This window comes from Plectropomus leopardus, chromosome 22, assembly GCF_008729295.1.
Source record: "Plectropomus leopardus isolate mb chromosome 22, YSFRI_Pleo_2.0, whole genome shotgun sequence".
Taxonomy (NCBI): domain Eukaryota; kingdom Metazoa; phylum Chordata; class Actinopteri; order Perciformes; family Serranidae; genus Plectropomus; species Plectropomus leopardus.
This window is the reverse complement of record NC_056484.1, coordinates 20,324,354-20,335,882: the sequence shown is the minus strand read 5'-3', so window position 1 is coordinate 20,335,882 and position 11,529 is coordinate 20,324,354. Positions and strand designations below refer to the sequence as shown.

Below are 11,529 nucleotides of genomic sequence, written 5' to 3'. Positions count from 1 at the left end.
AAAGTGATACCGAAACCAATAGAGTACTTCAGTTGCTACCTATAATGTTGCGTTTATACCTTAAAACTTAATTTGCCTTTGACTCTACAGAGACTAAAACAGAGAGAGAAAGAGAGGGCGTTGCAAGACTCCTTTTACAGCATCTGAGGATTACAGCACCAGGTGTACCAATACAACACCTCTCTTTATCCTCTTCAAAAAACCCAGCTGGCCACAAATTTTGGTAGAAATTGATATCTTGTTTAATTCTGGTGACCAGAGGAGATAAAGTCACTGGACACACACAGTGACAGGGCTAACAGGTAGCATCACATGGCTACTATGGAGGGGTTTAATGACACAGTTGAGTCGTGTCAGTGTCAGTGTGAGTTTGTTGGGGCCATTTCATGGCATGGTTTTGGATTTTAGCTGCTGCAGCTGTGTAGCTTTCGCTTACTGAGCAGACATTGACCTGACAATTTGCCAGGAGGATAGCCGCTTTGGCGATAACTGTAACAGGGTGTCTGCTAGTCCAGTGGAGAGATGGGAGGGTCTGTGATCAGATCCCCACCGCAAAAAGAATTGAATGCAGTTATCATTTGATTGGAGTTATTTAAGTGCATACCTGTAAGTTATGAAGTACCAAACCCTAGTGGTTTGGTCAGAATACCAGTCCAGTGCATTGTATTTGACGACCTGGGAATGAAACTCAACAGTACCTATCTTGTCCCAGAATCGCCTACTCCACCTTTTGGTTTAAAACATGAAAGCAACAACCTTTTAACTTGTGTAAAAAACAAAGCAATATCAAAATCAAGAAAAACATCAGTATTGAGTTTTAATTATACAAGGTCATTTTTTTCCTTTAGAATCTGCTATAGTTGCATTCCTCTCTGAGTTCAATACTTCAGATAACACTTTAACATTCTTGTGGCTCCATTTGCATTAGCACTGTGCTTTCAGGTGACCTGCACATATTCCATAGGTGCTACAAAGCACAACTCAAGGTGATGCTGTGACTTATCTCATAGAGAGCAGAAAAGATAAGCTTAAGGCTTAAAGTAGCAGTTTGGTAACAGTCTATTAAATGATAATGGATACTTTCAACGGAAGAAGATTTGGGGATTATTCAAGTTCGTTTCCTGCATTCAAATGTTCAAAAGGAAACTTGAAGCTCAGTAAATTACAGTAGCCTAAAGCTAAAGAGATAGGACCAAAATGAGAAATGATACCACAAGGAAACACTGAATTAACCAAGTACCCTTTGAAAGATAGTGTAGTATATCTAATGAACTTCCAAAAGCACTTTTAAAAGTGGAAAAGCTTTGTTCTGTTGTTATGGAGACTCCAGACTTCAGTGTAACGACAGGTGATTCATCTTAGCACAGCAACTTAGATCAACTTGCTTGCCAGTGATAGCTGGTAAACCTACAACAAATGTAGGTGTCATCTAGGTTTCATCATAGACATTCACATCTACAATAGTTACACTGGAAATGAGGTGATATAACTTAAGTAATACTTTTGCTTGCCCTGCTAACTGTAGGGCTGACGTTTTTAGTAAAGTGACATGGGATATGCTTGGAGATGGTTGTACCAACTGGTCATTACTAAGCTAGATGCTAACTCCTAAGACTGTCTCTGTAAAGACCTTTCTTACGAGTGGACCTTATGTTGGTTGTGCCAACCACAGTAATCTGAACTACACCCAGTCTTAGCAATGCATGTTCATGTAAATGCCCAGAGACTCTGGCTATTGCCTCATAGCCGCCAAGCTAGGGTGCATTTTTAAAAACCCACTTTTTTGATAATGTGTAGATAATTACTTATTATTTGTGGTAATGTTAATACTCTGCTCTGGATTGTCGAGGCCACCACTGTTTAATTTTTCTTGGCCAGTGCAACATGAGGCTCTACCTGACAAACGCTGTCAAACTGGATCCATTTTTGATGACTTTATGTTCTAACCAACACAAAAATAAATCCTCTCACCTCATCTCTGCTCTGAACCTTTGAGGTTTTTTTTGGCCAGTGCAACATGGGAGGCTCTACCTGGCACAGCTGTCAAACTGGGTGTGAATCAGAAATAATGGTTGCAGATAAAACATTTAAATTGAAAATTTCCTCCTAGTTTCCCCGAATAGCCTGCAGAACTGGCTCTGGCTATAATTAAACATATGGGTCCGTCCCATGGATCAAGAGTATAAAGGCCAGGCAAACCAGATGGGTTGTAGGTCTGCAGCACCACACAGATACAGACGTACATCCAGAAGCTCATTGCTGACTACAGACTCCCAAACACAGAGACGACATGAAAGCTATCGCAGCCTTCTTGCTGGTGCTGTGTCATCTGGCCATCAGTCATGGTAAGTCATTGTCTTATCTTTTTGTGGCATTAATGGGTGGCAAGCTTTCAAAGTAATTTGACCAGTTTGTATCTCCAAATATGTAAGGGTGAATATCATTAACTCCCTTTAATATAATGCCCCTTTACCTCTGTCAAGAGTGTCTGTTCATATTGGCATTTGTCTTTGTTTTAACTGGTAACAGTCAATGAAGGTTAATGTAACCACAAATGTGATCCTCCAAAGATGGTGGCGCTTCCCCAGGTTGCTCCTTGATTTCAATTCCCTGTCATGATTTTGTCTTTACAGCCTGGGAATGCGATGAGGCTCCACAGCTGTCTGGTGCTCAACAGATTGACGCTGGCCTGGGGAAAGTGGTTGCACTTGCCCATAATCGTACCTATTTGCTGGTGAGAACATATTGGACCTACATGAGCACAACCCGATTCAAGCATGTCTCAGTGGGACGTACAGGAGTTTGGGCATGTGACAGCTCAAACAAGGTCTACAAGTACATTGCTGGCAACTTTGTAAGATCCACTGGTAACTATCATTATTATCATTATCATTATTTTAGTTCCATAAGTGCAATCTGAAAAGGTATATGTTAACTCTGTTATGCTGACGGCTGGTGCTGTACAGTGCTCCCAGGTAGATTCACTTTGTTTGCAACACAATTTTTTCACATTTTTTATGTTGACAGTAAAATTGATGGTGCTGTACAATGCTGTTAGGTAGAAACATGGTCAAGTGACAGATTCACCTTGTTTGCAACAGACATTTTTTTTTTCACATTTACAGTACACACAGTGTTTAAAAGGACTAAACAGTTACAATTGTTTGTTGACTAAATTCTACCTCTCTGTATCTACAGGTCTGTCTATGCAGCAGGTAGATGCTGGAGGTGATGGTCAACTTGTGGGAATTAGTACCACCTCCAGCTCCTACTGCGTGATGAGTAGAACAGCTTCTCTTTACAGCACACCAACCTCCCTGACCTGGAGATCCCTGTCAAGGAGTTTGAGGTACATCAGCTGCAGCCCAAAAAACGAATGCTGGGGAGTCGACAGAAGTCACCGAGTCTACTTCATGGTTTGCCCCTGCAATGCTTCTCAGATCTCATTTTTTTTGTTTTTTGTTTTTTAACTTTTGGTGGTGTTGGTGTGATCATAAAGACTACTGAATCATACTTACTCACTTATCATGACGATTCCATGTATGCTTCTTTTGACAGCGTGTAAACCCAACAACCTGCCGAGCCTCTAACTGGAGACAAGTGACAGGGCAACAAATGATAATGGTTGAAGTGGGGGATGATGGAAGTGTATTTGGAATCAACACACGTGGTCAAGTCTACCAAAGGTAAGACATTATTCACACTCTTGCAATAATATCTGGAGAATGATTTATTTTTCCACTGTGGTAAAGCATGCAATAGGGTTATAGCCTGAGGCATCATATTTGTATGTAAAATGCATACAGCAAACACAGTAACAGCAGTAATACTTTAATACTCCGTAAATTGTCTTTAAGCGTGGTATATCTTGCATGGAATGAAAAGTATTAGTCAATATGATGTTAAAATGACAGTGCTGCAATGCTGTGATACATTTGTAAATACTGACCTTTACTTATTGCACCTCAGGGTATATTGCTTAAACTGCTTAGAGTGCAATGCTAAAATGCATCATGCCTCTATGATCTAACTCAAATCATCCACCTACGATATAAGATGTAGGTTTAAAAGTATTGCCTTTGCTTACAGCACTTTGTTCATACGAATTCATAAATGTATATGTTTTACATGATCTGAACCAAAAGCAATTTCCTGTAAAGGCTAAAATAAACTCATAGGCAAAAGTGTCACAAAAGTTGTGCAGAGTTTCATTTGTTGGAAACTGAATTCAGATAATGTTTCTGGCTTCTTCTTTATCAACAGAGTTGGAATCAGCTATGGTTCAGCATCTTCTGGCAGTCGTTGGAACTTCATCCCAATGTGCATGAAAATTCGCAGCCTGAGCTACGACCTGCGCACACTTTGGGTTGTTACCAAAGCTGGCTTTATCCTGAAGTGCACACATTAATTCTATCCCTATCACAGACACTCAGTACACAGCTGTCTCTGTTTGTCATGAAGGATGATTTTTTGTCAGGGACAGAAATCTCTTTAGGTGGCGTTTTCTCTCTCATGCATATAAAGTTCTGTCCTTTTAGATTACTTTACAGAGTGAATAAATCAGTATTTAATCCTTTCTCAGTGTAAAGGTTTTGGCATTACTATTCACATGTCTCCTTGTACTTATTTTGGAAACTGTGGAAATTAAGGCTAGGGGAAATCATTGATTCTTAGATGGGATTTGATCCTTTTTGGAATGATTCAGTATCAGTAAACAAAAATGTGTTTTATGAATAAACGTCTTATGTGTGGCACGTTAAATATTAAACAAATATAACAAATGAGCGGTGTAGAGGTAACCTAATTCAGTAAATATATACCTTGAGGGCAACTGATTGTTTTTAAGAATTTTATGCATGTATAACCTCGACCTGTCATACTTTCTATTGTTTTAATAAATGATAATCAAAGAAATTTCACCTGATTTGTGTTGTGCTGCATACAAAATGTTTACTGTTGTGAATATGTGTAAGAAAATACAAGGTCAAGTCATTCCAAACATGATAAAAATGTATGGAAGAATTGTAAGACTGCTGTAAATCCTGCAATTTTGGGCCCATTTGTATGTATTTAGTTGAACCATTTTTACTGGCTGCATATGAATGAGGATAATGGGTTCCCAGGCCATCTTTCTAGACTTGCAATTTTGCCTTAATGTCAATAATAATACTTAATAGTTAGGTGTAGAGTTTTCAGCAACAGTACATTTGATTTTAAAGCAAAGTATCCTAATAGAAAGGGTCGTATGATAGGCCACGAAAATGTAAACACATGAAATGCACACATTAGAAATGCACACACGAGAGTTCATATAGTTCCCCACGAATGACATTATGTTCTTCAAATTGAGTTACCTAATTAATGTTAATTATGTTTCTGTAGGTAAAGTTATTATAGTAAGGTTTGGGAAAAGAGATATGGTAAGAACATACCTTAAAATGACCCAAAGTTTACACAGTTCCAAAGATCCAATCCACCATTCCTACCTGCCTCCTGACTAGACTGCTCAGGACTGCTACTACTACACAAGTCTTATAAAAGTCTCAAGCACAAAATATCATTTAAAGAACAACTTAAGTTGTTTCCTCGATGAGCAAGGGCAATGTAATTTCTAGCAAACATTACTCAAACAGGAGAAGGTAATGCATTTATTGGGGACTATTTTCAGTGAGTATTTCTTGCAGTAACTAGGGCTGGGTACAGAAACCTGATGCCAATATGGCACTGATTCCTATGCAAGCAATACCTACCGGCTGTGCTGTGACAGAGAAGGGGATATACTGGATAGAAAAAGTCACGGAGCATATCAAAATCCACAGTGTATGCAAAATACTGGACTGCGTGGGCACTAGCTATTTCAATTAAACAAACCTAAACAACACTGTCTTCATAAACAGAGCAATGTTTATATAGATCAGAGGATTCTGTTCACTCCAAATCAGCAGCATGACACGCACGGAATAGCTGTTAACAGTTTGTAGCACTTGCTTTCTCTTGTAACCTCTTTGTCTTGTCCCTTCAGCCAGGTTTCTACAATGGGGAAAAATTAGGAATTGGAGCCGAATTTGCTATTTAGAACCACAAAGAACAAGCATGTTTAATAACGTTTGTCTATCTGTACCTCCATTCTGTTTCAGCACTATGGACAGCTCCACACCAGCACTCCACCTTTAATATAACCACCATATCTACTAGCTTGTGGGGCTTGCAATAATATACACCAATAATATGTAGACACTAAAAACATATTTAGCCACATAACAGCAGACAGTGCATTAATTATATTATACCCACCCTCCAAATCAATAATCAACACAACAGAGAACAACAATAAAGATTATTTCCTACCTTCCTATCTGCCGAAATGACTTTGGCCTTCTGACTGGCCAGGTGGTTTGAGGAAATTTAACAAACGTGATTGTCTTTTTGGCATTTTACCAGTTTCCTCCTTGTCGCTGAGGGCAGGCTATCTTAACTCAAACCGCAGTTTAAAATCACATCAGCTCATGTGACATGCACAAAATTCCCAAGCTCCAGGCACTGTGTGACCTAAAGTTCCCTCTCTCTTTTTCTCTTTTAAAATCTGATTAAAAATGCATCTAAAATAGCCAAACAAGGGATTTTTTAACAAGACATATGTGACGGCCTCACTAATCTGTGCCTCTCTCCTCAGCTCCTTCCTTTCCTGCAGCCCCACAGTAGGCCCACACCTATAGGTGGGGCCTACCTCTATAATAGGGCTGCTGGAGTCACTCTGCTCTCTCTCTGGTGGTTGAGCAGCTGACGCCACATGGCCGACATGGTTTAGTTAGTTTGGTTTGTTCTCTGTTTGTTGCGCACACACACACACACACACACACACACACACACACACACACCTCATTCCACCTCACACACTGATCTACGGATATGCACCTTATTTTCCTTTTAATTATGTTCAGTTAAATAAACATCTCCTTATTCCCGAGCAAACTTTGTGTGGACTCTCTCTTTGTTGCAAACCAGTGAGCCAGGTTTGTAACACATATAACATTTAATATTAGACACAAATAAAAAATACTCAGGAGGTGACAGATTCAATTAAATAGGTGCCAGTCCTAACATGGGAGGAGCTGGATCCTGTTCTGGCAGAATTTTTGAGTGTCAGACACTTCATTTACTGCACTGATGAATTGTTATGTGCCAATTTGTGTTTTTATGCATACATTTTAAAGTCATTAGCTATTCTCAACATTAATGAAAAGGAAATACAGATTAAATGAGATAAACTAGTTGCCTCAGTTAGATAAAAATATCAGATTGTAGAATTTTAAAATATATGATCTGGTATATCTTGACTAAAATACCTGACCATGTAAAAGTAATCAGCAGGTTAGAAATGTAGATTGGCATAAAAAATAACAGCCAAAGGGACCATTTTTATGTTGAACCTCTTGAACATTTTGTTCATTTAATTTGTAGGATTGTGAATGAAAGTGTTGACATGTAACGGAGTATTTTTACATCGACGCATTGCTATTTTTACTTTTGTAAAGGGGCACAGTGCTTCTTCCAACAACGCCTGTTGAATACATAAAAAAACATGAGCATACTAGATATTAGGCTAGTTATTAGTTAGTATTAATTACTAATAGATATTACTTTGGTGATTCTCCTGGCTTGGGTTGGCAGTCTAACTTCCCTGACATGATTCTAATCGACACAAAAACAAATCCTACTGTCTCATATCTGCTCTGGATCTTTGGTGTCTCCGCCCTTTAAAATTCTTGGCTAGCACTATATGGGAGGCTCTATGTGACAAAAGCTGTCAAACTGCATTCATATTTGAAATGTTGGATCCAGTAAACCGTTAAAATGAAAAATTTACTCCTTGCTTCCTTGAACATCCTGCAGAACCAGCTCTTGCCGTCATCAGACACATAGGTCCAACCTGTGAATCGAGCGTATAAAGGCCAGGCAAACCATATGGGTTGTAGGTCTGCAGCACCACACAGATACAGACGTACATCCAGAAGCTCATTGCTGACTACAGACTCCCAAACACAGAGACGACATGAAAGCTATCGCAGCCTTCTTGCTGGTGCTGTGTCATCTTGCTGTCAGTCATGGTAAGTCACTGTCTTATTATTTTGTAAGGATGGATATCATGAACTATCTTCAATATATTGCCCCTTTGCATTGCTAAAAAGTGTCTCTGTATGGGCATTTGTCTTTCTGTTGACCGGTAACAGACAAAGAGAGATAATGTATGTGCTGTCTTCTAAAGATGACGTCGCTGCCCCAGATTGCTCCTCTATTCCAATTCCTCATGATGATTTTGTCTTCACAGCCTGGAGCTGCGATGAGGGTCCACAGCTTTATGATGCTCAACAGATTGATGCTGGGCTGGGGAAAGTGGTCGTCCTTGCAAGAAATATTTCCTATTGCCTGATTGGATCATCTTGGACCCCTCTGAGCTCAATCCAATTCGGGCATGTCTCAGTGGGACCTGCAGGAATTTGGGCAAGTGACACCTCAAACAGGGTCTACAAGTACATTCAAGGAAAATTTGAACAATCCTCTGGTAACTATCATTATTGTTACTTCTGTCAATGAATGCAGTCTGAATGAGTTTAGCTGGTCATCATTACTAACTGTTATGTTGACAGTAAAATTGCGATGGTGCTGTACAATGCTGTTAGATAGAAACATGGTCAAGTGACAGATTCACCTTGTTTGCAACAGACATTTTTTTCACATTTACAGTACACACAGTGTTTAAAAAGATTAAACAATAGTAACTGTTTGTTGACTAAATTAGTTGTACCTCTCTGTGTCTACAGGCCTGTCTATGTTTCAGGTGGATGCTGGAGGTTCTGGTCAACTTGTGGGAGCTGATACCGCCTCCCGGCCCTACTGCCTGACAAGTAGCTCAGTTTCTCTTTACAGTGGATCATCCTCTCTGAGCTGGACGTCCTTGGGAGGGATTTTGAGGTACATCAGCTGCAGCCAAAAAAATGGATGCTGGGGAATCAGCCCAACTTTCAGTGTCTTCCATACATCAGTAAGTCACTGCAATTCTTCCAAAATCTTATATTTTTTAACTCTTGGTGGTGTCTGTGTTATTAATGACAACTGAACCATACTCCATGTATGCTTTTTATAACAGAATGTAGACCCAACAAACTGTCGTAACAGTGGCTGGAGACAAGTGAGAGGCCTAAATCTGAAAATGATTGAAGTGGGGAATGATGGAGCTGTTTTCGGACTGGGCACAGATGGCCGAGTCTACCAAAGGTAAGCCTGTACTAAGTTAAAAGTTTTACTGAACTGGGTAGCTTATCTGGTAGAGCTGGCCATCCGTGAACAGAAGCTGTGTCTGAAAGAAACTGAATCATGATGGTTTTAAAGATCTGCTGCTTCTTTCTCAACAGAACTGGCATCACCTATGGTCGCGCAACTTCTGGCAGAGGTTGGGCCAACATCCCAATGTGTATGAAAATTCGCAGCCTGAGCTACAACCTGGGCACACTTTGGGTTGTTACCTATTCTGGCCTTGTTCTTAAGTGCAAAAGGTAATTCTACCTGTATGGCAGACACTCAGTACACAGCCGTGTCAGTTTGTCATGGAAGATTTAATTTTTTTCAGGGACAGGAATCTCTTTAGGTGGTGTTTTCACTCCCATCCACATAAAATTATATCCTTTCTCCATATTATTCAGTGTACAATACAATGTGAATGAATCAATAGCAATTAATCTTTTCTCAGTGTAAAAGTTATGGCATTACTATTCATACATCTCCCAGGCTACTAGGCTCCTATTTATTATTTTTATAATTTTGGCAACAGTGAAAATAAAACTAAAACCAATGAGAAGTACTTGATCATAAGATGCAATTTTACCATATTGTAAATGATGCAGCATCAATACACAAAATTCAATAACCAGACCTTAAAAATGTGTTTTATGAATTAAAGTCTTTTACTTGTGTAAATTACATTTGGCAAATAAAAATCATTTTGATTTATTCATACTGGACTGTAATGCATGAATATTAAACAAAACCAATAAATAAACAGTTGTAGAGTAACCTAATGCAGTAGTTATATAACTTGGAGGAAACTGATCATTTTTAAGAATCATATGAATGTATAAACTTGACCTGTCACACTTTTTTAATAAATGATGAAGAAATGAAGACATTTCACCTGACTTGTGTTGTGCTGCATATGAAATGTTTACTGTTGTAAATGTGTGCCAGAAAACACAGTGAAGTCATTCCAAACATGTTAAAAATGTAAGCCTGTGCACTAGTTCCAGCTACTGTAGCATTTTACCATAATAGCACACACACACACACACACACACACACACACACACACACACACACACTCACTCACAAGGTGCAAACAATAAAAATATGCTGTATTTCAGCATAGTTCGTTTGACTAGCTGACAGAAAGGCAAAGACTGCAGTTATTGGTTTCTTTATGGGTAAACATAAGGGGAAGACAGAGACGGTTGCCAGGCAATCAGTAAAGTTTCCAGTTACAAAATCTACCGTAATCACACACACGATTGGTGACTGTAATGTGCTAATTACCCCAACATGCACACACACACTTTTAACACCTATTATCACCCTCGAGTTAGACCCATTGGCTGTGTTTGAAGAGGCATAAATCATTAGTGACCAATTATTTTGTTTCCCTCTGGTCATGTGATTTATTTGGGGCAACATTGGAAAGAGGCTTGAGCAGGTCGGGTTGGCAGGTGTAGAGGAGATAGTATGTGGAGGTGTTTGTGTTTGTGGAATGTGTGTGTGACCTCAGGTGTAGATCTGGGAAAATCCACAATCTGACATCTTTGTATATATCAAGGAGGTTTCTGTGGAAACCACACACTCAAACAATACTAGTGAATGCCTTACCAAACTGATTTTTTTTTCGAATAGTAAAGCAAAGTTAAGAAAATAAAGCTGTCCTATGAATCAACATGTGTCTCTTTGTCCATTTTTACAAAGGACTAAAGGTTGGACTATGAGTTCTACCCCATGGACATGCAACGGTCTTTTTAATGATAAGCATCTTATTAAAAGAAAACCTTATCAAAATATCTCAAAATGCAAAACATAATTGTATGATCATTTTTCAGCAACATGAGTCCTGCAGTTAGACATTGAAGTCATTTTGTTTGTCATTTTGATGTCAAATTAAACACCATATGCTCTGGCTCTATCTGTCTTAAGAGGCAGGACCTTTGAATTGACTTCATGCCTTTTAGCTCGCATTATACCTGAGTAAATCTAACTATTCATTACGAAAACTAAATAATTATAACATCAACAGATTATTTGAAAACAAAATCTGCAGGTTGTCATGTAAAAACATAATTGCCCTGGATGGCATGGATCAACAGTGTATTTTAGTTTAATTTTGAGGTGTGTTACCTACAGCTGGGGGTCAAGGAAGAGGACAGGAAGAAGAGTTTTTCAAAATAAATCACTATTTTGAACCATTTTGCAGAATGTGATTTATCACACAATGCA

At 39.0% G+C, this 11,529-nt stretch overlaps 1 protein-coding gene across 1 annotated transcript; it reads left to right on the top strand.

Moving 5' to 3' along the window:
* Positions 1-2,114: 2,114 nt before the first annotated feature.
* Positions 2,115-10,179, top strand: LOC121961710. The gene is made up of 10 exons (XM_042511770.1): positions 2,115-2,345; positions 2,634-2,867; positions 3,199-3,416; positions 3,559-3,686; positions 4,264-4,399; positions 8,027-8,108; positions 8,330-8,563; positions 8,823-9,043; positions 9,149-9,276; positions 9,414-10,179. The coding sequence occupies exons 1-10, from the start codon at positions 2,291-2,293 to the stop codon at positions 9,556-9,558; spliced, it is 1,581 nt and encodes a 526-aa protein (XP_042367704.1). The 5' UTR covers positions 2,115-2,290; the 3' UTR covers positions 9,559-10,179.
* Positions 10,180-11,529: the final 1,350 nt, after the last annotated feature.